This window comes from Diachasma alloeum, unplaced genomic scaffold (assembly GCF_001412515.2).
Source record: "Diachasma alloeum isolate Michigan unplaced genomic scaffold, Dall2.0 Dall_scaffold_00753, whole genome shotgun sequence".
NCBI lineage: Eukaryota > Metazoa > Arthropoda > Insecta > Hymenoptera > Braconidae > Diachasma > Diachasma alloeum.
The window spans coordinates 182855-209208 of NW_021680883.1; the positions used below are offsets into that span (position 1 = coordinate 182855).

Here is a 26354-nt window from a genome sequence, read left to right on the forward strand (position 1 = left end):
AATGGCGTGCTAGGACCTCTAAAGATGGTTTTGAACCAGGGGAGACTCCTAGACCCCAATGTTCTATACATACTCCTAGACCCCATTGTCCTCCTAGACAATGATGCCACAACTTGGCTTTTCAATTGTAAACAGACATCATCTTTAGAGACATTTGTCTTGTTTAGATTGGTGATAAAATTTTTTGGAAATAATGAAATAGGGAGGATAACGCCTTTTTTTTCAGGGGTGATTTTTCAAAAATTTATTTAAAAAAAAAGTCCTAACTAGAAAATGTTTTTTATTAGCTCGCAATTTTCTTCAAAACTACTTCAATGAGGAAAAAAATAAAAATTTGGAATATCTATACGTGAGGGGCTAATTGATCGGATCTGAGTCTTCTGTGTTTTAATATTTTACTCTCCCCTACTCTCAAAGTTATCAACCAGCGACATCAACAATCAAAGAATAAAGACATTAATATTTTGAGGGACTCACCGGTCGTTGAAACACCCGGCAGCTTGGCATATACTCCACTCCAACTCCCACAATTCCAGTTTTCACTTTCTTCTCAATCACTTTTCCACTCTTCACTGGCGATTTTTCAAATTTGAATAAAATACTCCAAATATTTACCCGAGCAAAAAAACACTCGCCACCGATTTAACAACACACCGCCCCCATCTCGCGTATTTTATCAATACATCGGCAATAACGGAACTCCCGAAAGCACTTTTCACTTTTCATAACCACAAATGCACTCATAAAATCCACTAAGTCCTCCATTCCACAATCATTTCAGTTTTGAATTGAATTTTTAATTATTTAGGAAGTCAATAGACTCATTAAAACACCAAACATTGTCACTTTGTCCAGAATTACACAGCAGGCGTCATCTTGCGATGTCACAAATATGTCGATCACATAGAAATGACTTTTTTGTCCTATAGCACTCGTAATTATTCACAATAAATCCAAAGTTCACCATAAAATCGTTACTCTCCATCATTGTCAACTCATTGTTCAATTGTCCATGTTCCATTCCAGTTTTATCCTCTTCTTCCTTTAGAATTCATTGTGTAAACGCCAAAGGCTGGCCGCCATGATGGATGTGCGCGGAGAAGTTGCGCACTGGTGATATTTGGCGTTCACACTCTTTAGATGTTTAGGCTTCATAATATGTAGTAATAAAGTCCGATTTTTTGATAAAATCATTCTTCGCCCTCAATATTAACTGATTATTGCACAATTAGTACTCATTTTCCCGGTTTTATGCCTTTTCTCACCGAAAATCCGCGGACGAACGCCAAAGCAGCCATTCTCTGCCAGTAGCCGGCCGCCATGATGAATCTGCGCGGAGAAGTTGCGCAGTGGCGAAATTTGGCATTGCCCTTTTTAGACGTCTAGGCTTCATAATAAGCGATAATAAAGTCTGATTTCTTGATAAAATCATTCCTCGCCCTCAATATCAACTGATTATTGCACGATTAGTATTTATTTTCCCGGTTTTATGCCTTTTCTCACCAAAAATCCACGGAAGAACGCCAAACCGCCCATTCTCTGCCAGTAGCCGGCCGCCATGATGAATCTGCGCGGAGAAGTTGCGCAGTGGCGAAATTTGGCATTGCCCTTTTTAGACGTCTAGGCTTCATAATAAGCGATAATAAAGTCTGATTTCTTGATAAAATCATTCCTCGCCCTCAATATTAACTGATTACTGCATTATTAATAATTATTTCCCCGGTTTAATGCCCTTTTTCACCGAAAACAGACGGAACGAACGCCAAAGCCTCCGTTCAGTGTCAGAGAACGGCCGCCATGATTGATATTGTCGATTAATCGAAAGCGTCGATTTTTCATGCCCAAACATCGATGTTTTTCATTCGATGTTTTCGAGGACCGATTAATCGATTTTCGATTCTCGTTTCCAAACATCGATGTTTTTGATCAAGCTCAATTTTTTTTTCTTTTTATCGAATGATTTTAATTGATTGAGAATAAATTTTTTTTTTTCAGTTGATCAATTACCCAGTTTCGAGATGCAAAATTTCACTCTCCATCAGTACTTATCATTGAAAGGTAAGTTCCTCAGTCTGTATTTTTCAATACATATTTCCAATAAAAACGAGATGGAAAAATTATTTTAAAAAATTTGATTTTTTAAATAATCGATGTTTTTCCCGAAAAATCGATTCACAACATCGATGTATTCAAAAAACAACGATTCTTCGATAATCGTTTTTTTGCAACATCGCCCATCCCTATTGATATGCGCAGACACGTTGCGCAGTAGCGATAGCGCATGATATTTTTAAACTTTTAAACTTTCAATATCAACAATAAATTGTAAAAAAAGTTTTTACAAAAAGCGAGAGGTAACCCACGGACACCAATTTGGATAGTTTAGAAACCAATAGTTTATTTATAACTAAACTAAAGTTTCCAGAAAAATATCAAACGTTGGAACCTATTTAAATTGAGAACTGGGAATTAAAAAAACAAACATTTATAAATCATTCATCTTTATTCGACAGAATGACAATATTTTGTTCAATATAATAATATACCAAGGTATATCGTTTAACCCAACGAAGGTAAATTACACAATTACAAACGAGCAACATAAAATAAAACGTAAGTCAAAGTAAAAAGAAATGCATTCTGTTAAATGTAATGTACAATATGCGGCTAATGCACTCATCCACAATATCCTCATTCCCAAAAATCTTGAGGTATGCCCTAATGAGCGTTGAAAACATTTTGCAAATGGAATGAAAAATATACAGACAATCAGACCCACCGTTAAATTTATCATTTGTTTTTTTTATCATTAATCATGCAGCCGCGTTTTGAATTTATGGAAAAATATTATTCTAAACAGAATCATCATCATTTCGTCTTAAAATAATAAACTACTTGCACATCACGTCATTCATTATCTTCATCTCCACCGGTCGATGAAAAATCATACTCAATCGAATTTTTTCCTTCCCCCCCCCCCCCATGCAACTGAGAAAAAATCCTTATTCACTCATTGGCCTCACATTGAATTAAGATTACACATATATAATAATTTTCATTCCTTAATTCATTTTAATATTAAATTCCTGCATTAAATCACTCACACAGTGGCTAATACACTGAATCAGAATTCGAAAAAGACCACACTCTCCCTGCAGAAAAAAGGCACGAACTGGCGGAATAGTCGGCCCAACTGTATAATATTTTTTTTCTCGTTTTCCTGGTTTTTTCATTATTTAATTATGGATGGAACGTTGTCACAATACAATTATTATTATTCGTTATTTCCTCAATTGTTATTCGATATTTCGAGTCACTGGGGATTCAATGTTGCAACAGCAATTGTCGACAATACGTTATCATTTAAATTATTCAATTTTTTTACTCTATATTTCAACGCAACTTTGTCTTTTGGCTTTGGTTTACATTGCTCATTGCATATCTTCGGTTCAGAAATGATCGAATGGAACGAGGAGATGAAAAAATATCCTTATTCCATCCAATAACCAGCGTAATTCCACTCGTCTCGTATCAACTCCCAAATCTGCGTTTAACGCATGTATATAATATATACGATTCTCTATTTATACTCTCAGTTTTTTTATTTTTACGTGTATACTTAATGTTCTTCGTTAAAATCTACGAGTCTAGTATGTTTTTTTCATTTAATCTAGAGTGAAACAGCGGTAGATTATTGTCTGTCGTATTCCCAGTATTTTTTATATACAAATATGACTTGAGAGGCCTCAGGCGTAAGAAATACTGAAATGAGGGGAGAAAATTGTGCCACCAATTCTCATTCGATTTTCATTCGTATTTCTTTTTGATTCGTATTGATTTTTTCTCATTTTATTCCCATGTGTTTCTTCTAAGAATTGAATAAATAATTGCAGGAAATTTTCTTTAATACGAAGCTGTTGGCGCCGCCATCTTGTTGTCCCAAGGGACTTTGAAGATGGCGGCGCCTCCACCTCGGATTTTCAAACATCTCTTGAATTATTTATCCTTTTCAAATCGTCCTCAATTCGCCCATTCCAGTTTCTGTAGGAGTGAACAAATTTTTTGAGCCATCTTTTAAATTTTTTTAACCCCTTTTAACCGAGAATTCATAACTCAATGTTTTTTCCCTAGGAATTGATTGAATAATTTCAGAAAATACGAAGCTCTTAAATACGAAGCTGTTAATAGCTGTTGGCGCCGCCATCTTGTCGTCCCAAGAGCCTTTCAAGATGGCGGCACCTTCACCTCGGATATTCAAACATCTTTTAAATTATTTATCCTCTTCAGATCGCCCTCAACTTGCTTAATCCAGTTTCTGTAGGAGTGAACAAATTTTTTGAGCCATCTTTTAAATTTTTTTAACCCCTTTTAACCGAGAATTCATAACTCAATGTTTTTTCCCTAGGAATTGATTGAATAATTTCAGAAAATACGAAGCTCTTAAATACGAAGCTGTTAATAGCTGTTGGCGCCGCCATCTTGTCGTCCCAAGAGCCTTTCAAGATGGCAGCACCTTCACCTGGGATATTCAAACATCTTTTAAATGATTTATCCTCTTCAGATCGCCCTCAACTTGCTTAATCCAGTTTCTGTAGAAGTGAACAAATTTTTTGAGCCAATTTTCAAATTTTTTTAACCTCTTTTCGACTGAGAATTCATTACTCAATCTTTTCCTCCCACTTCAGACACTTCTCATCGATTCCTGACGCCTCTTAATCACTCTATATCCCGCGGTAATCTTTCCTTATTAATTACTCATCATGGAAAGCTCAATTGCGTAACCAACAGTTAATGCGTAATGTCCAAAAAATTTGAGTACAACAGTTTCGTTGAAAAATACTGTCTCAACGATAACTCCTGTTTCATTACATATAAAATTTGCATCGTTTCCTTTATTCTTGGCAACTAGGCAAGCTCGGTCGTTCACGGAAGGCATCGTATGGTGCTTTTATCGTTGCTTCAACAATTCGTAAAAATTCTGTTTTCATTTTCCCTCTATCCATCATTATTTTATCTTCCTTGAACATTCGCGTATTTAACACTTCTTTCAATTAATTAAAGTTCATTTTTCTGCATTATTGTCTTTAATAATTTCACTGTTGAAACCAAGGGATTTGTTATTCACTACAATTGATCGAACGTTTAAGTCATGAATTTAAAATCCATAAAACAAATCACCGATTGAAAATGCGAGTGATTCCCAGAATTTTCGGCTCCTCAGAACGAAAAAAACATTATTTTTCAGCTGTAATATCCAACGACGACCTCATTATCCAATCCTGCCTACTACCGGTATATAATATTATATTATAATTATATAAAAATATATTTCTTAAGTGTTAACACTATAATAGAGAGTATTCCAAGCATCATAAATGTTGCTTATTTTTTCATTAATTATAGGTAGCGTACATGAACACGATGCCTGTCGCGGATAACCGAAGCTTCTACGAAATGAGGAAGTACAATATATCAGCACTATTAAATACTAATTATCAATGACAATTCAATAATCCTCATATTAAATTCAGCACTCGTTCAATGTCGTTTAATAAAATCATTTATCACTTGCTGTACGTTATCATAATAATTTCATCGTTCATTTTAAATGAAAAAAGAGACGAATAAATTGTTATAAAATACATTCTCGAGTATTATTCGTAATAATAATCTTCACTCGTAGATTTAATCAATCGTGGACTGGACGATATTAAATATATTTAGTTATCTCTCCCCCTTGTAACGTCCAGGAACTGATTAAATTACATAAATTCCTCTTTGCTCTTCAATCAATAATTTGTAATAGTACAAGAAATGGAAGCATTTAATATCATACCTTAAATTCTCCTTTCATACATTACAAATGGCCTTTCAATCGTCATTATTTTCACGGAGATCGGTGAATGATTGCGAGATAATTCATAAAATTTAGTTAATTAATAACTAATTGAATTAAAAAAATAAAATTGCACGAAAGAAACTCCACGGAATGTACTTTAAAATTAATAATGAATGAGAAATGAGTGAATTGTAACGAGTATCTCTCGTAAGTACGTAAATGATTAATCATCAGCAATAAACTAGTTAAAACCTCGCAAAATCCTTTCACCAAATCCCCCTCCCCCCCTCTCAGTAATTAATCATAGTAATTACGCCCTTAATTATGTTTTATGCAATCATCATTTGGTTTTTCATCTGAAAATGCTCGCTGAAGCTCGATAGTCTTGCGTTCAATAATTTTTCACAATAAATTATGAAATTAATTGTCTGCTGTGAGGAATGTGTCAATTAAACAATTAAATGTCATGGAAATATTGTTATCTGAATTCGTTCTGTTTGATTTATTATATTTTTTTCAGCTAGCTCCGAAGCCACTGGACAATTCAGCTCTGCCTCTTAATTAGTTATTAATCTTTACTCTTAGTCCATTGACAAGCAAATTTATTTATCAGATGTTGAATCCTTGAATAATTAATCTCACATCCCAAAGTGAACGTGGCTAACAAATTTGTACATTAATTAGTTCCATTTTTCATCTTATTGTCATGGTATATATAATTTTTTTTTAATAAAAATAATAAAATATTATGTATATTATATACTTTATATAATAGATTATTGCATTATGTATTTTTGGTACCGTTACGTGTTCTTGTTATAAATTTTAATATCTTATTTTGCTTTAGTTTTATTTTATTTCTTTGTTAACTCGTATTGAGGCCTTTCAATTATTGTTCAATGGTTTTTTTTTTTCTCCTTCACTCGAACGGTCGAGTGAGCACTCAAAAGAGTGCGGGTGCTATCGTTGTATGTGATGTCTCGTTAATATCCTGATTTTTGTTTTTCTTTCGCGCATTCTGCCTTCCCCCTTCACTTGACGTCGAGGGGAATGGCTTTTGGCGGGTTATACTTACTTGGAGCTGGGGCTGAGCACTTGGTCGACGGTGGAGATGGGGCTTTTTTATTCTCTGTAGGGCTTGCAGTAGGAGTAACGGTGGTTCATGTGCTGGCTGTATGAACCAGAGTGGGAGAAACGTTTTAGGCACTTTGAGCACTGGAAGGGCTTTTCGCCTGTGTGGAGACGCTTGTGCTCGGTCAGGTGGTGCTTGTGCTTGAACGCCCGGGGACATTCTTCACATTTGTATGGTCGTTGTCCTGTTAATTGTTAATTTTTTTCATTTAATGATTTTGATTTAACTGAATTTGAAAGAATTTAACAGAAGGAGATTTTATGTTGTGTTAATTGAGGAAAAATAACAGAATATCAATTTTATATTCTGTTAATTCTATTTGCATTAATGCAATTAATTTAATTACATTGTTCACATTTGTATGGTCGTTGTCCTGTTAATTGTTAATTTTTTTCATTTAATGATTTTGATTTAACTGAATTTGAAAGAATTTAACAGAAGGAGATTTTATGTTGTGTTAATTGAGGAAAAATAACAGAATATCAATTTTATATTCTGTTAATTCTATTTGCATTAATGCAATTAATTTAATTACATTGTTCACATTTGTATGGTCGTTGTCCTGTTAATTGTTAATTTTTTTCATTTAATGATTTTGATTTAACTGAATTTGAAAGAATTTAACAGAAGGAGATTTTATGTTGTGTTAATTGAGGAAAAATAACAGAATATCAATTTTATATTCTGTTAATTCTATTTGCATTAATGCAATTAATTTAATTACATTGTTCACATTTGTATGGTCGTTGTCCTGTTAATTGTTAATTTTTTTCATTTAATGATTTTGATTTAACTGAATTTGAAAGAATTTAACAGAAGGAGATTTTATGTTGTGTTAATTGAGGAAAAATAACAGAATATCAATTTTATATTCTGTTAATTCTATTTGCATTAATGCAATTAATTTAATTACATTGTTCACATTTGTATGGTCGTTGTCCTGTTAATTGTTAATTTTTTTCATTTAATGATTTTGATTTAACTGAATTTGAAAGAATTTAACAGAAGGAGATTTTATGTTGTGTTAATTGAGGAAAAATAACAGAATATCAATTTTATATTCTGTTAATTCTATTTGCATTAATGCAATTAATTTAATTACATTGTTCACATTTGTATGGTCGTTGTCCTGTTAATTGTTAATTTTTTTCATTTAATGATTTTGATTTAACTGAATTTGAAAGAATTTAACAGAAGGAGATTTTATGTTGTGTTAATTGAGGAAAAATAACAGAATATCAATTTTATATTCTGTTAATTCTATTTGCATTAATGCAATTAATTTAATTACATTGTTCACATTTGTATGGTCGTTGTCCTGTTAATTGTTAATTTTTTTCATTTAATGATTTTGATTTAACTGAATTTGAAAGAATTTAACAGAAGGAGATTTTATGTTGTGTTAATTGAGGAAAAATAACAGAATATCATTTTTACATTCTGTTAATTCTATTTGCATTAATGCAATTAATTTAAGTACATTGCTCACATTTGTATGGTCGTTGTCCTGTTAATTGTTAATTTTTTTCATTTAATGATTTTGATTTAACTGAATTTGAAAGAATTTAACAGAAGGAGATTTTATGTTGTGTTAATTGAGGAAAAATAACAGAATATCAATTTTATATTCTGTTAATTCTATTTGCATTAATGCAATTAATATTAATTACATTGTTCACATTTGTATGGTCGTTGTCCTGTTAATTGTTAATTTTTTTCATTTAATGATTTTGATTTAACTGAATTTGAAAGAATTTAACAGAAGGAGATTTTATGTTGTGTTAATTGAGGATAATTAACAGAATATAAATTTTACATTCTGTTAATTTTAACAAAAAAATAGAATATAAATTTTATATTCTGTTAATTACATTAACATTAATGTTTCTAGACATTTTTCTATAAAACTACCGAATTTTTAGGTGAATAAATAATTGAAAATTGAAATATGAGCGTTAATTTTTGAGAATTAACGAAATTAAATTTTTGATTGAATAAAATGTAAAATTTTTGTAGAAAATTGAATTATTATGAGAAAGTCAAGGCATTTTCCTTCTGAATTACTAATTTCTCAGATGAATTAACAATCAACTGATGAAATATAAAATTTGATTTGAAAAATTCGAGTTTTCTAGTTCGTTTTTTTATTTCATTGATATTTCCCTTAAAAATCATTCATTAAAAGTTGATTTTAATTAATTGTAAATGTGAAAGTGAATTTTAAAAAAATTTCTATTTATTCTCAACAATAAAATTATCAAACGAGTTAGTCCACAAAAAAATGTCAAAAGACTTTCTCAAAACTTTTCTCAAACTGTTTTTAAAGATAATTGTCCAGAATTAGAGACAGGAATTGAGGAATTCACGACTGAATTACTGGAGGATCTAATAATATTCACTTTACGACTGCAATGTCACTTGAATAAAGACCCTTGAGGCACTGAATAACTCACCGGAATGTTCATACTTGTGTCTGGCTAATGAGCTGTGCTTCGAGAACGTCTTGTCGCACTGATCACAAACATAAACCCCCTCCTGCTCATTCTCCGTCACTGTTGGTACTTCTGTCGATGCTGGCCTCTCGCGCTCAGTCTTTCCATGACCTCTGGATGGACTTTGCTGTAAAAAACGACATCAAAATTATTAAAACCCATTCATCAATTCAATTATTCCATTACGAAAACATTTTTTTCACAAAAAAGTGAACTTTTAATCCAAAAATTCATTGTTTTCTATTGAAAAATTAAATTTGTAATGAAATTATAATTTTTTCAATCACAAAATCAATTTTGTAATTGACAAAAATAATTTCATAATGAAATCAGTAATTTTTTCATTAAAAAAAATTAGGTTTTCCATCTAAACACAAATTCCCTCAAATTGAATTGTTCCATAATTATTTTTTAACAAGAAAGTGGATTTTGAATCTAAAAATCGAATTTTTAATCTGAAAATTTATTTAATAATTTTGCAAAATGTGATTTTTAAAATTAAATTCAACAACTTTTAATAAAAAAAATTTCTAATAAAAAATGAGAATTTTGATGGTTTTAAAAAAATCCAAAATCCATTTTATAACAGAAAAAAAAAAGTATTTTTCAATAAAAAAATTTTTTTTATCTGAAGCCAACTCACCTTCACAATAACCTCCGCGCCAGCACACGCCTCCTTCTTAATATCCCCCGAGTCAACAGTCTCCTCATCAATAACAAGTGGTGCCTCCTCAGCATCCTCACCATTCCCCAAGACCCCCCCATTGCTCTCCTTGTCCCCAGGTACAGCAGTGCCCCTCAAGACGTCGTTCTCCTTCTCCACGACGACCGCCTCCTTCTTGGAGAGATCCAAGGGCTGTTCGAAGCCAGCATGATTGCCAATGCTGGATAAAGGAAGCAAGGCAGGAATCCTGGACTCCCTGCGATCCCTAGCCCTCGAGTTCTGAAACCAGACCTGAACGACTCGAGTGGGGAAATTTATGTAATTCGCAATCATGACGATCTCCTCCTTCTTGGGACGTGGATTGATCTGGTAGTAGCCCTTGAGGACAGCCAGTTGCTCCTCGTCGATGAGGGATCTGGCTCTGACCCTCCTCCCACTGTCCCCAGGTGCCCTCACCTCGTCCTCGTCATCAGAATCAGCCTCGATCGAGCTCTCAGGGATGTCTTCAGCCTTTCTCTTGCCAGGTCTGCTCTTCCCAGCACTCGACTGACTCGCATCCTCAAGTTTGGCAGCTAGTCTGCAATGATAATGACATTCAGATATTATTCCATCATGATTAGTATTGCTTCATTATTTATTCAACAATTTATTTCATTTCTGTTCAACTCAGACTTCCCAGAGTTGTTGTTCTTCATTCTGACATTCACTGACATAATTTTGCATGTTCAACAATAATGGAAATGAGTTTTAATTCAGAATGAAAAAATTGAAATCACAATCTATTACTTTACTATTATTTCAATTTTTTGTTAAATTTAGTTTATTCATTATTTTTTAATGGAATATTCAATAGTTTTTAAGAGGTTTTGACGTTAAAAATGGCACCACATCATGCAATCTGCTAGTCTGCAATGATAATGACATTCAGATATTATTCCATCATGATTAGTATTGCTTCATTATTTATTCAACAATTTATTTCATTTCTGTTCAACTCAGACTTCCCAGAGTTGTTGTTCTTCATTCTGACATTCACTGACATAATTTTGCATGTTCAACAATAATGGAAATGAGTTTTAATTCAGAATGAAAAAATTGAAATCACAATCTATTACTTTACTATTATTTCAATTTTTTGTTAAATTTAGTTTATTCATTATTTTTTAATGGAATATTCAATAGTTTTTAAGAGGTTTTGACGTTAAAAATGGCACCACATCATGCAGTCTGCTAGTCTGCAATGATAATGACATTCAGATATTATTCCATCATGATTAGTATTGCTTCATTATTTATTCAACAATTTATTTCATTTCTGTTCAACTCAGACTTCCCAGAGTTGTTGTTCTTCATTCTGACATTCACTGACATAATTTTGCATGTTCAACAATAATGGAAATGAGTTTTAATTCAGAATGAAAAAATTGAAATCACAATCTATTACTTTACTATTATTTCAATTTTTTGTTAAATTTAGTTTATTCATTATTTTTTAATGGAATATTCAATAGTTTTTAAGAGGTTTTGACGTTAAAAATGGCACCACATCATGCAATCGAATAAATGACTAAACCAATTACATAAATAATAACAAACCCTTCACTCTGCGAGTCATACTGATCCCCAGACTGCCAGTCCTGCCAGTTGGAGGTCTCCCCCGACATCTCCGAGTCCTGATCGTGATCCATCACCTCCCTAATGGGCTTCGGTGATGTCGACAATTTCCTGACATTCGCCTCGAGCAACTGCTTAGTGACAGAGGTGTTGACAGTCTCCAGAATTCTTCGGACGGCGTCGAGCCCCTGAGGATCACTGGGAGTCGGTGAGTACTTGTCCTCGACCTCCGCCTCCTCAGAGTCCCCTGTCGAGGGGCTCTGGGTCTCCCTGTGCGACTCAAACTGCTCTGTCATCTCGTCGAGACGTTTGTGGTGGAGTTGATTCAGGAGTTTTCCTATCGACGACTGGAGGAAGTAGTTCCCCAGCCCCATCATCTGGGGGAGGAGGGTCGGCATGTCGTAGATGCTGGGGTTGTCCCTCTGGAGGTCTTGGTAGTCAGAGGGCGAGAGCTTCGGGAGAATTGGCAGGAAGGTGTTGTTGTTCTGGGGGTGCAGGTCCTCTCGGACACGTGGGAGTGGGGGCTGCTGCGGGGACGACTTCTTCGGGCGGTCCGGGTGCACTGGCTGACTCCGGGATTTCTTGAGGTTCACTATTAGGCACTTTTTCGATGTCATGTGGCTGGAGTACGAGCCCGAGTGGGAGAAACGTTTTCCACAGTTGTTGCATTGGAAGGGCTTCTCCCCACTGTGGATTCGAAGGTGTTCCTGGAATTGGAAAATTTTTTTGAGGCTTCTGGACACGTGTTGGTGACTTCAAGGTATTGAGAAATTTTATTTGAAGGGGTTTAAGGTTTAATTATGGTGGGGAAGAGAGGGGAGAATTCCATAGGATATTTTTTTTCGTTTATTCAATTCTATATGAAAAAAGTGTTTTCTGGATTGAAAAAATTTTTTTTTGGGCTTTTCTGGAGGTGTTTTGATGCATTGATGTCGAAAGTATGTTTAAAGCATTGAAAAATATTTTATGAAATGTCAAAAATTTTGTTCAAAAAAATTTTCAAAAACATTTTTTAATTCCCTAAAGAGGTTTTTTCAGGCTTTAATACTTCGAAGTGAAGAAAATATTGAAAAATCTGTAGAAATATTTCATAAATGTTTCTAAAAGTTGAATTATCTTTGAAAATAGTGGATTTAGGAGAAAATGTCACAAGATATTTTTTATAGAGAATTGTGTCAGCTACAAAAAAGGTTGAATGACATTTCCTCCTAAAACCACTCGTTTACGAGATAATTCAAAAATTACGAATGACGAAAAATGTCGTGGTTTTAATTAAACGATTTGTCATTATTATTTATCAATGAATATTCACCTTTAAATGATGCTTGAATTTGAACGCTTTCTCACAGTGCGGGCACTTGAATTTGCGCAAAACAGCGCTCTCATCATGGCTAATCATATGCCTTTGTAATCGGTAAACGTTGGCAAAAGTTTTACTGCAGACTTTGCAAGACTGAAATTAAAAAAAAAAACATTAAAAAATATAAAACAGTTTAAAAAATTAGTTATGGAACAAAAAAATAAATAAATTTATCCTTTTGGTTTTTGGATGGATTAATCATGTTGTAAAAATAATGAATGAAGAATATTTCACTTACAACTTGGGAAAATTGAGCACCTAAGTCGTGTTTATCAATAACGAATGAGGATTTGTGGGCGTCCTCAAGATGGAGCTGAAGAACGTGGATATTACGGCAAAGTATGCCGCACTGTGGGCAACGCTCGTCCTGTTTGGCTGAACCACCCTCACCGGTACTCGCCCCACCTGACGCGCAACCGCCCACCTCAGCTACTTCTGCGCTGGTTTCGTCCTCACTGCACCCTGACACATTGAGAAGAAAAATTCATCATGTTGTGTATTGAGCGAACTATCGGAGTAGAGAGAAAAAACAATTTTCCATTTGTTTTTTACAATTGTCCATTTTGATATTCGATCTAATTAAATTCGATCTAATTAATATTCGATCTAACTAATTTAAAGCAGAGTTAAATGAAAATATGAATTTACAAGAAATCTTATATAATTGCTGTTATCTAATAATTATTGAGGAGAGGAAGAGGCCTACATTGGTGTAAAACAAAGAAAACGTTTGCAACACCAAAGAGATGAATAAATAAATAAATAATTCTCCTTTTGAAAGTCTTGAATCCTTAAAAAGATACGATTAATTGAAAATATGAAGAGAGAAAAAAATAATTCACTCGATGAAAGTGATTTTTTTTAGTCAACATTGTTTTTTTAAATATTAAGGCAGCGAAATCAATGCATTTTTTTGTTATGGAGGTTCTAATGTTATTCAGGGTCACGAGGGTCTAACGATACGGGTGGAGTGATCACTTCGCTCGACTCTCCTATTTGACCCTAAGAATGTTTGGCCTCTAGAACATAAAATTTGCAACTGTCCCACTTTACCCTTCCGTCCCATTTTGCCTCATTCTCCCCAAAAATCTTAATCTCTTTGAGGTTAACAATGAAAACACGTTCATCTCCATAAAAATTTCACAAAACCTCTATTACTGAAAAAATTATGAAGGGTCAAATGTTCCTGAGGGTCACGAGGGTCAAAAAAGGAAAAACAATTCGACTGATCAGCCCCTTCACCTCTCCCGTTTCACCCTCAAAAATCAAAATTCGCAACTGTCCCATCCCCCCCCCGTCCCATTTTGCCCCATTCTCCCCCCAAAAAACCCCAATCTCCCCGAAATCCCCAACAAAAACACCTCTATCACCACCACCCCCCTCCCCCCTCCCTAAAAAAATCGCCTATGGCCATTCCCAGTCGTCCCCCTCCCCCTCCCCCCCCCCTCAAAAAAAATCCCCAAGAGCATCCCATCGCCTGGTTCCCATCGTCTGCGACCGGTGGTGGAGGGTGACCCCAGAGACTCTCGGAATATTTTTCACGGGTATTCCGGAGGGGGCGGGGAGAGGGGGGGGGTAGTAGTTGACACACGTCTAATGCGAATCTCCGTGCATTGTTGGGTCGTTCGGCACGCGCCAGGTCGACTCCACCGGGGTGACTCTGCTCCGACGCGGCACATGGCACCATAGGGGAAAAAGGTGGACGAGGGGGCCCCCCTCATGCGTTCACAATGACTTTTACGTGCAGGGACAGAGGTGAGGGGGTGCTGTAGCTATTGTCAACTTGGGGGAGAAGATTTAAATGACGGTAAAAGCCTGGGGGTGATTAACGGCCGGGAAAATCCGTGAGGGGGTGCATTTGTTCATGGACGATAGAACTGAACATAACGATTCGATTCAATCTTTGAACTGACGATAAGAGAATAACAGGTCGAAACCATGACCTCTGCTAGTTTCAGTTCAATGAAAACAGAGAGATACAGCTATTTCAAGAGTATCCATTGTATCAATTTCGTCACAATCGATTGTTTAAATGTTTTTATTGATGCAGATGATGGGAAATATGCTTCAATGATCTTTTGGCTCGTAGCATACAATATGAGGAATGCAGAGCCTCTTTTAGACCTTCATTCCTTCACTTTAAATCACTTGGGGCGCTGCGCATGCGCGTCATGCGCAGAAAACTGCGCAGTAGTTCCACGAGTGAATCCACGCGATTTTGGCGCTGATTTCTTTATTTTCAGGAAACGGAGTATTAAAACGAAGATTTTAACGCAATTTCGTCCTGATTAACCGTTTAATATAATCAATAATCGTTGGAAATATGAGAAAATGTTGCATTCCAGTGCTCAAAATCACGAAAATGATTAAAATATAAAAAAAATCAGAGGAAAATGCAACAGAGATGACAAAATAACGTGAAATTCGATCGACCTCGGTCACCTCAACCGAAGCTCCATTAACAATTTCCCAGAATGAACTCAATCATTTTATCAGCAACAGAATGCCATTGTTCCGAACAAACAACCGTTTGTTGTATTTCACATCCTCCATGAAGATTATCAATGACATTTGTCTTGCCGCTGTGATAAGCTATTCAAAGAATGTTCGCGGACAATGGGAGAGGTGATTCAAGAGTATTTTCCCCTGCGGACGGCACCCCGGGGTGTCGGGCTGAATCATATGCGCTTGTCCACGTGCCAAAATTCATTCTCGTTATCTCGTTTATTTATTGAAGAATAAATTATTGAAAAAGGAAATTCAAAGTGGAACTCTGAAAAAAAACATTGAAAATAAAATCAGCACTCTCAGCTGAGTTTTTGGGGAATATCTCCGAATCTAAGGGAGATAGCGAAATTTTCGTTATTACCTTTTTCGTAGCTCTCCACTCGCTCTACAAAAAATGTTATAACAAAAATTCTGCTATCTGTCGTAGATTCCGAGATATTCACGGAAAACTGATCGATTAGAAAAAAACTTTTTGAAAATGAAAGTGAAAATGAAAAAACTTTATTTTTAATGGGGTCCACGTGGTCGAAAATTCATCAAGATGGCGTTGATACTTCATTGTTGGTACGCGGGAGCCTAATAACGTCATCGAGACGCGCGCAAACCACAGAGAAAACGATTTAAAACTACAGAGGAACGAATGGTTTGAGGTCGTTGAGCCTTGGCGCGACGCTAGGGCATCACGCGGGGGCGCGGCGGCCATTAAAACGCGAGAGCCGCACACACTCGTGTCATATATAAACCACAAGTATACATGCCAATCAAATGAATGAAGGAGTGAATAAATTAAAACAACAAATCGATATGAATTTAATTGAAAAATCAACAAATTTAAAAATTCAAACGACGAGCGCGTGTTTTCTCTCATTTCAGTGGCGAATAACTTTGTTATATATTCCTCCGTCTCGTTAGGTTGATTATTTTATCGAGTGTTGTTGTTGATATGGATAAAATAATAACGTAAAAACAGACGAGTTAGTTTTTCCCCGGGAGTTACCGCACGCGATAACGAACATTGTAAATACCGCGAAATCCGACAGCCAAAGACGGGGGCTGACATCACTGTGCCTTCATTTTGAAACGAAATGCATTTTATCATTCGAGAGAATGGACTATTCCGTGTGATCACGTCTTTAGGGTTTTTCCTCGGTTTGCATTTTCAGCTGTGGAATCGGTTGCTCTAGTTTTTTGGGAATATCTCGGAATCTATGGGAGATACCGAAAATTTCATGAAGAGCATTTTTGTAGGGGATTTCGAGATCTTCAAAAAAGTATCTGATAAAATTTTTCGTATCTGCCGTAGATTACGAGGTATTCCCGAAAAACTGAGGCTCGAATCTACTCAAGTCAAGGTGAGGGGGTGAGGAGGGATCGATTTCGATTGTTGATAAATCGAGATTGGCTGAGTGAAATTTGATGATTTTTTTTTCATTTTGAAGGTTTTTTTGCGGAGTTTGGAATGAACTCTGATTTATTTGAATTGTATCGTTGGGTCAGAAGATATTCATTATTGAAAGATCATGAATTTGTTTTTTTACTATTTTAATTTTGCCTATTTTGTTTGAATTGTTTCAATTAAAATTATTTTATAATTAATTAATCGAGATTAGCGTTACAATTTCATGAGGAATACTGGGTAATTCAAATAAAAAAGCAGTAGCTCAGTTGTTCGCAAATATAAATATTGAATCAACCGATAAATCCAAAATAAACAATTAAAAATTGCGAAACACTGCAGCGAGCGAGAAAATACGTAATTGCGTGTCAGGCAAATCATCTTCAACACTCGGTCTTAATTAAGCCCCGACAAGCCGAAATGAAACACTGAAAAAATACGAAATAACTTTTGTCGGCTGTGAAAACAAACAATTGGATAAAAACGACCAGATGATTTTCGGTCGAGTAATTATTATTGTTCCGTGTGATTGATAATTACAATCAAGCTCATTTTCGCGTGTCTGATTACCGCGAGCCGTAAACAAACACTACGATAAAAACCCAAAACGGATTCGTCATTTTGAACTGTTCGGAAACATTTTTTATAAGTAAAATAAAAATGAGGTCATTTATTTATTTAAAAAATTATTAAAAATGGGATGGTGAAATTTTTAAAGATCACGTTTTTAAATTAATAATTTACAAAACATGAATTTTAAACCCAAAGACATGAAAAAATTGTCAACATTTAACAATTTTTCCAAAATAAATTTTTTGAAACGAAAAAAAATATTTTTGAGGAATTTCAAAGATTAATTTGTGAAGTGAGAAAACCAAATAAATCACAGATTATTTATGAACTGAAAAAAACAAAATTTTTTTAAAATTATTGACAGTAAAAAACAATTAAAATCCCAAATTGTTTTTAATTGACAAAATAATTGAAAAATTTCAATTTTCAATGATTCCCATTTTTCCAAAAGCATAAAAAATAGTCAATATTCAAAAAATTTCCACAATTTCATAAAAAAAGGAAATTCCTAATGAAAAAATTTATTATTCATAAATTTTCAAAGAAAAAAAAAATAAAGAAATTGAAAAAAAATAATTTCGATGATTTCTAATTGCAAAAAAAAATTAAATTTCCTGTCGTTCCACTTCTGTAGCCGTAAAAATTGAAAGTCTATTAGATACATAGAAACATTACAACATTGTGGAGGGTTAAACCTCGGTTAAATAGGAATCGAATTACATCCTCGTCGACATTCGCCTGAAACCCGATACCCGAGTCTCCCCCGAAAAAGAAGAAAGTAAATAACCGAGAGCGAAAAAAAAAGAAAGAGAAATATTCACAGGTGTTGATGTCACGTTTCTTCCCATTGTTCTGACTCTCAAAACAATTCCCGCCTAGACGATGCATTTAGTCATCACTGTTTACAACCGATAGGACTCCCTCGTAATCTCCAGGTAGGAATAATAAATAAACTTCGACCCCGTGCATCACTGTGTGCAGAGACGAGTCACATTTCACGGTGAGAACAAAGGATGAATGGAAAATTCAAGAAAAAGATGGGGGTGATACACTCAGCCTCGACAAATGACGAATCGAGGCCAAAATAACACGTCCCCATTGTTCCTCTCAGTCATGAGGCTGAAACTAGGGGAATCCCAGCCAGAGAAAATTTAATTCAGGGAATTTTCGAGGGTTCACAGGTCGAACAATCACGTGAACAAACTTTTTTCAAGAATGAGGGAGTTCACTCGTGACTTGAAAATCTTTGAACACCCCTAGATTCCCCTAAATCCAAATCTTCTGCTAGTTTGGGCTTCTAACCAGCGGAAGAATCAATTTAGGGAATTTTTAAGGGTTCAAGGGTCAAACAATCATGTGAACAAACAAATGACTTGAAAATGTTTGAACACCCCTAGATTCCGCTAAATCGAATTTTCCGCTAGTCTGGGCTTCTAGCCAGCGGAAGAATCAATTTAGGGGGTTTTTAAGGGTTCACGGATCAAACAATCATGTGAACAAACTTTTTTCAAGTGCGAACAAGTTTGCAAGGAATTAAAAATGTTTGAACACCCCTAGATTCCCCTAAACTGAATCTGCCACTGGCGAATCTTCCGCTAGTTATAGCCTCTAGCCAGTGGAACAACCAATTCATGGAATTTTTGAGGGTTCAAGGGTCAAATAATCATGTCAACAAACTTTTTTGAAGCGCGAACATGTTCACTCTGACTTGAAAATGCTTGAACACCTCTAGATTCCCCGAAATCTAATCTTCCACTCGTTTCAGTTTCATCCATTAGCCGGCGAAAAATTCAATTTCGAGAATTCTTAAGGGCTCAAGGGTCAAACAATCATGTGAACAAACTTTTTTCAAGTGCGAACAAGTTTGCAAGGAATTAAAAATGTTTGAACACCCCTAGATTCCCCTAAACTGAATCTGCCACTGGCGAATCTTCCGCTAGTTATAGCCTCTAGCCAGTGGAACAACCAATTCATGGAATTTTTGAGGGTTCAAGGGTCAAATAATCATGTCAACAAACTTTTTTGAAGCGCGAACATGTTCACTCTGACTTGAAAATGCTTGAACACCTCTAGATTCCCCGAAATCTAATCTTCCACTCGTTTCAGTTTCATCCATTAGCCGGCGAAAAATTCAATTTCGAGAATTCTTAAGGGCTCAAGGGTCAAACAATCATGTGAACAAACTTTTTTCAAGTGCGAACAAGTTTGCAAGGAATTAAAAATGTTTGAACACCCCTAGATTCCCCTAAACTGAATCTGCCACTGGCGAATCTTCCGCTAGTTATAGCCTCTAGCCAGTGGAACAACCAATTCATGGAATTTTTGAGGGTTCAAGGGTCAAATAATCATGTCAACAATTTTTTTTGAAGCGCGAACATGTTCACTCTGACTTGAAAATGCTTGAACATCCCTAGATTCCCCGAAATCTAATCTTCCACTCGTTTCAGTTTCATCCATTACCCAGCGAAAAATTGAATTTCGAGAATTCTTAAGGGCTCAAGGGTCAAACAATCATGTGAACAAACTTTTTTCAAGCGCGAACATGTTCACTCTGACTTGAAAATGCTTGAACACCCCTAGATTCCCCGAAATCTAATCTTCCACTCGTTTCAGTTTCATCCATTAGCCGGCGAAAAATTCAATTTCGAGAATTCTTAAGGGCTCAAGGGTCAAACAATCATGTGAACAAACTTTTTTCAAGTGCGAACAAGTTTGCAAGGAATTAAAAATGTTTGAACACCCCTAGATTCCCCTAAACTGAATCTGCCACTGGCGAATCTTCCGCTAGTTATAGCCTCTAGCCAGTGGAACAACCAATTCATGGAATTTTTGAGGGTTCAAGGGTCAAATAATCATGTCAACAAACTTTTTTGAAGCGCGAACATGTTCACTCTGACTTGAAAATGCTTGAACATCCCTAGATTCCCCGAAATCTAATCTTCCACTCGTTTCAGTTTCATCCATTACCCAGCGAAAAATTGAATTTCGAGAATTCTTAAGGGCTCAAGGGTCAAACAATCATGTGAACAAACTTTTTTCAAGCGCGAACATGTTCACTCTGACTTGAAAATGCTTGAACACCCCTAGATTCCCCGAAATCTAATCTTCCACTCGTTTCAGTTTCATCCATTAGCCGGCGAAAAATTCAATTTCGAGAATTCTTGAGGGCTCAAGGGTCAAACAATCATGCAAACAACCTTTTTTCAAGGGCGAGCAAGTTCACTCAAGACTTGAAAATGCTCGAACACCCCTAGATTCCCCTAAATCCAATCCATCTCTCCGGCGAAATTTCCTCAAAATATTCTAAACATAAAACATCCCTTCCTAAATCCTCAATATCTCCTGAACAAACGATGCGATTCGGACGAGTCACGTCTCATTTTAAACTTCGAAAAAATACCTTCAAAAATAAAATAAAAATTGCTCAACTTCACTCAGCCGATCTCACGCTATCTACGACTAAAGAAATTAATTTATCCCCCTCACACCCCTATTTCGAATAGGTAACCGGCATCACTCATTTGTGTTATTCGTTTTCAACTTAAAATCGTAATGGTTTCATATTTATTATCTGACCCCGTGTGACCTTTGCCTGGGATTCTCATTAGTCTATCTCGAATTACGTATGTGTGGAATGAAGGTGACAAATCGAGAGAAGTTTCAAGGAAAATGGAACGAGAGAAGTCTGGAATAATCATCTGCCAATTTATAATGATGATCTTTATTTTTTCTGAACGAATTGGGAATGTTATTAATTCAATGAATGCTTAGAGGCATTTTTATTCGAGAGACTGAAGTAAACAATTAGGTGGAACGAGTCTTCTTAAATGATTTGGATAAATCGGGATTAATTTTGGAATCTGAAAAAAATTTCGACACGAAAGAGAAATTGTTCCATTCATTTGGGGATTCATAGGGCATTTTTTTTTTTGTAGTTTGACTCACTTTTTAGTCTAGTACTGGTTGGAATTCAGAGAGTGGGTGAGCATTAGCATAGTCTCGTTATCAAGAACTAGGAATGATATCTCATGTGCTAAATTCATGATGAAACCGTGACCACACGCGAGACCTTTCGTATGCACGTGGATATCTGATCGATCAAAACAAGTGTCATTATTACGGAATGATTGTAATGCATGAATGGAGTTTAAATCAGTGGTGAACAGTGCTACATGTTACGTGATGATTTTTGTGGGAGAGAATTCGAGACGATCTTCAGAAGGTGAAATTCATCAATTCAATTTCTGATTCTTTTCAGGGCTTAAATATCTCGGTATTGAGGAGATTTAGAGAAAAATATCACAAGCAATTTTTTATTGGAAATTTTATCAGCTACAAAAAATGTTTTATGATATTTTTTCAGAGAATCAATTGTTTATGAGATAAATGCAGAAATGTTGAGACGAAAAAATTGTTGAAATAGTTTTGACGAAGTAGACGGTTTTATTCTAGTTTGTCAATATCTACTGGACAAATGATACGATTTGGATCAGTCAGAGCTCATTTAAAAGCCTAAAAAACCCCATTCAAAATGAAAAAAAAATCCCTCAATTTTCCTCTGCCAATCCCGAGTTTTCCACATGTCAAAACAGTCTATTTTTCTCTCCCTTATTTTCATCAGTAAACAAATATTTTCATCTTTCTAAATCTCAATTTTTCTTAATAAGGAGTGCTTCCACAAAAAAATGGCAAATACATTTTTTGTCGAAAATTTCATTAGCTACAAAAAATTTCCTATAAAATTTTCTCCCAAAACCCCTCGTTTCCGAGATAAACGCATAATTATCAAAATAAAAAAAAGTTCATTGTTTCATTGACTCAGAACCACTTTTTCTAATTTCTCAATATCCCAGGAACAAATGACCCGATTTGAACCACTCACCGCTCATTTCAAACCCTAAAAAACCCTCTTCAAAAATTAAAAAAAAAATCCCTCAATTTCCCTCTGCCAATCCCGAGGTTTCCACATTTCAAAAGTCTATTCCAGTCTATTTTTCTCTCCCTTAGTTTCATCAGTAAACAAATATTTTCATCATTCTAAATCTCAATTTTTCTTTGTAACGAGTGCTTCCACAAAAAAATGGCAAACACATTTTTTGTCGAAAATTTCATTAGCTACAAAAAATTTCCTATAAAATTTTCTCCCAAAACCCCTCGTTTCCGAGATAAACGCATAATTATCAAAATAAAAAAAAGTTCATTGTTTCATTGACTCAGAACCACTTTTTCTAATTTCTCAATATCCCAGGAACAAATGACCCGATTTGAACCACTCACCGCTCATTTCAAACCCTAAAAAACCCTCTTCAAAAATAAAAAAAAAAATCCCTCAATTTCCCTCTGCCAATCCCGAGGTTTCCACATTTCAAAAGTCTATTCCAGTCTATTTTTCTCTCCCTTAGTTTCATCAGTAAACAAATATTTTCATCTTTCTAAATCTCAATTTTTCTTTGTAACGAGTGCTTCCACAAAAAAATGGCAAACACATTTTTTGTCGAAAATTTCATTAGCTACAAAAAATTTCCTATAAAATTTTCTCCCAAAACCCCTCGTTTCCGAGATAAACGCATAATTATCAAAATAAAAAAAAGTTCATTGTTTCATTGACTCAGAACCACTTTTTCTAATTTCTCAATATCCCAGGAACAAATGACCCGATTTGAACCACTCACCGCTCATTTCAAACCCTAAAAAACCCTCTTCAAAAATAAAAAAAAAATCTCTCAATTTCCCTCTGCCAATCCCGAGGTTTCCACATTTCAAAAGTCTATTCCAGTCTATTTTTCTCTCCCTTATTTTGATCAGTAAACAAATATTTTCATCTTTCTAAATCTCAATTTTTCTTTGTAACGAGTGCTTCCACAAAAAAATTGCAAACACATTTTTTGTCGAAAATTTCATTAGCTACAAAAAATTTCCTATAAAATTTTCTCCCAAAACCCCTCGTTTCCGAGATAAACGCATAATTATCAAAATAAAAAAAAGTTCATTGTTTCATTGACTCAGAACCACTTTTTCTAATTTCTCAATATCCCAGGAACAAATGACCCGATTTGAACCACTCGCCGCTCATTTCAAACCCTAAAAAACCCTCTTCAAAAATAAAAAAAAATCCCTCACTTTCCCTCTGCCAATCCCGAGGTTTCCACATTTCAAAAGTCTATTCCAGTCTATTTTTCTCTCCCTTATTTTGATCAGTAAACAAATATTTTCATCTTTCTAAATCTCAATTTTTCTTTGTAACGAGTGCTTCCACAAAAAAATGGCAAACACATTTTTTGTCGAAAATTTCATTAGCTACAAAAAATTTCCTATAAAATTTTCTCCCAAAACCCCTCGTTTCCGAGATAAACGCATAATTATCAAAATAAAAAAAAGTTCATTGTTTCATTGACTCAGAACCACTTTTTCTAATTTCTCAATATCCCAGGAACAAATGACCCGATTTGAACCACTCACCGCTCATTTCAAACCCTAAAAAACCCTCTTCAAAAATAAAAAAAAAACCCTCACTTTCCCTCTGCCAATCCCGAGGTTTCCACATTTCAAAAGTCTATTCCAGTCTATTTTTCTCTCCCTTATTTTGATCAGTAAACAAATATTTTCATCTTTCTAAATCTCAATTTTTCTTTGTAACGAGTGCTTCCACAAAAAAATTGCAAACACATTTTTTGTCGAAAATTTCATTAGCTACAAAAAATTTCCTATAAAATTTTCTCCCAAAACCCCTCGTTTCCGAGATAAACGCATAATTATCAAAATAAAAAAAAGTTCATTGTTTCATTGACTCAGAACCACTTTTTCTAATTTCTCAATATCCCAGGAACAAATGACCCGATTTGAACCACTCACCGCTCATTTCAAACCCTAAAAAACCCTCTTCAAAAATAAAAAAAAATCCCTCACTTTCCCTCTGCCACTCCCGACTCATCGCCCTTTAAACCCCCAGATTTCCCTCAATACCCGTTTCCCTCGACAAAAAACCCCCAGATCTTTTTTAAAATAAATAAACCCCCTCCAAAAACCCTCCCCCCTCCCCCCCAACCCAAAATAGCCCATCAATAAAGCCAACAAACCTTTAAACGTGTTTCGCACGAGAGTCATGCTCATATTAACTCCCGCGATCTCCCCGAAGTCGTTGTATCCGTCGAAAAAAAAAATCCCCAAAAAAATCGTCAATCCTCTCACGATCCCTCTAGCATCCTCCTTGGCGGGTTGTCCTTCGCGTGCAGGAAATGCCCGTAAAATCCCAGCTCCGAAGATGCCCACAGGCCGAGGGTTTCGTCGTCGCCGTGACCATCAAATCCCGTGTCCGTGTCCCCTCCAAAAATCCCCAATATCGCCCCCAAAAATCTTTATCATCTCCCGGGCGTTTTATCTCGTCGGTAAGGCAGAAGGGGCGGTGCGGAGTATCAAGAATGGCCGAGTGCGTCTCCAAAAAAACCCCGAAGAGCCCTCAACAATCGAAATCCCGATGCCCCGATCACACTTGAATTTCCCACACGCACATCCCGTTCACAATAAAAATAAAAAATAAACTCCGGTCGTCGGCCCGTGCCAATTATCTTCCCCCCCTTCACACACACACACACAATCAGAACCTCATCTCCAGTGAAATCCAGCAGCCACAGTGTCTTGTATCCGCAAGAGGCATCACCACTAATTTCCACGTAATAATCCACAATTTACTCGAAACACTGGCTCATGGAAAACACCAAAACGGGGAAAATCAAAATACCGGGGACCGAGGGGGTGGAAAAACCAGTGGGCGGGGGAGGGCTGCGGGTGGGGAGGGGGTGGGGGGAAAACGAGAAAAAAAAACTGAAGAGTGCGGGATGATTTTTGTCGGGGGGATCCGGTGGCTAGGACATGGCAGACGATTAGAAGAGCTGATATTTGGAGGAGCTAAAGCGGACAAATTCACTGATGCAGTTTGACTAAACCATCTAGAGAGGTGAGTGTAGAGTGGAAGGCGCACCGGTTACTACCGCGGAGGTTTTCTAACTAACACATGTGACGGGATGAGCGAGCGGCGGGGCGAGAGGGACCGGCAGGAGAGGGGGGGGGGAGACAGGCAGATAGAGAGGTCTGATAGGTATGAAGGAGGACGATTGGGTGATCCGGTGAGAGTGTGTGGACGGTGATGGCGGACAGCCACCGCCCCCGGTGTTTATCGTAGGGTCGGCGGTCCCCCCACCCCCGCCACCTGGATTCTGTCCTTTATTTTTTCGACGTTTGGTCGACGGGTTTGTCCTTGTTGGCGGGCGGGGGGTGGGGAGCGCCGGTGGTGGACCGCTGTCTGGTGGAGGGGGACGGCGGACGTGGGGGAGTTGTGTGTGTGGGTTGCGGGGAGTGCGTCCCCTACCTGCGTGTACGCGACGGGCGCAATCAGGGTCCAGGGGTGTGGATGCTGCGCGAGGGCACCCGGGGGCTTCGGGGAACCGTGGGACTGCGGACTTTTTGGTGAGTTTTTGGGGGTTTTTATTTTTTGGAGGAGTAATGGCGGTGGTTTTTTTTAGGAGCTTTGGGGTCAGGTTTGAGGGGGAGGGGCTGGTGGGACTGGGGACATTTAATAGAACAAAAGTCGATTTGAAAAAATTTTTTTATCAGTTTTTGAAATTTTTACATTTTTTGAAGTAATTCATGTGAATATTATTATTTTTGAAGAGATGATGGGGTTATTAAACTGGAAAAAATGTAATAGACCGAAAGTCCATTTTTTAAATCATTTCTTTATTAGTTTTTTGAGGTTTGAAATCTTTTGTTCGAGAGATGA

The 26354-nt window shown here is 36.1% G+C and overlaps 2 protein-coding genes across 2 annotated transcripts in view; both read right to left on the bottom strand.

Annotated features, from left to right (window-relative positions):
- Positions 1 to 1062, bottom strand: part of LOC107044509 — a 58102-nt gene extending 57040 nt beyond the window's left edge. Inside the window, exon 1 of the mRNA XM_015266414.1 lies at positions 478 to 1062. The gene's annotated coding sequence lies outside the window, so the exon portion shown is untranslated. The remainder of the gene's footprint in view (positions 1 to 477) is intronic.
- Positions 1063 to 2484: 1422 nt separating this feature from the next.
- Positions 2485 to 24814, bottom strand: LOC107044522 (zinc finger protein 1). The gene is made up of 7 exons (XM_015266435.2): positions 24655 to 24814; positions 13340 to 13563; positions 13054 to 13194; positions 11724 to 12448; positions 10107 to 10704; positions 9425 to 9590; positions 2485 to 7155 (listed from the first exon to the last, which is right to left on the bottom strand). The coding sequence occupies exons 1-7, from the start codon at positions 24686 to 24688 to the stop codon at positions 6962 to 6964; spliced, it is 2082 nt and encodes a 693-aa protein (XP_015121921.1). The 5' UTR covers positions 24689 to 24814; the 3' UTR covers positions 2485 to 6961.
- Positions 24815 to 26354: the final 1540 nt, after the last annotated feature.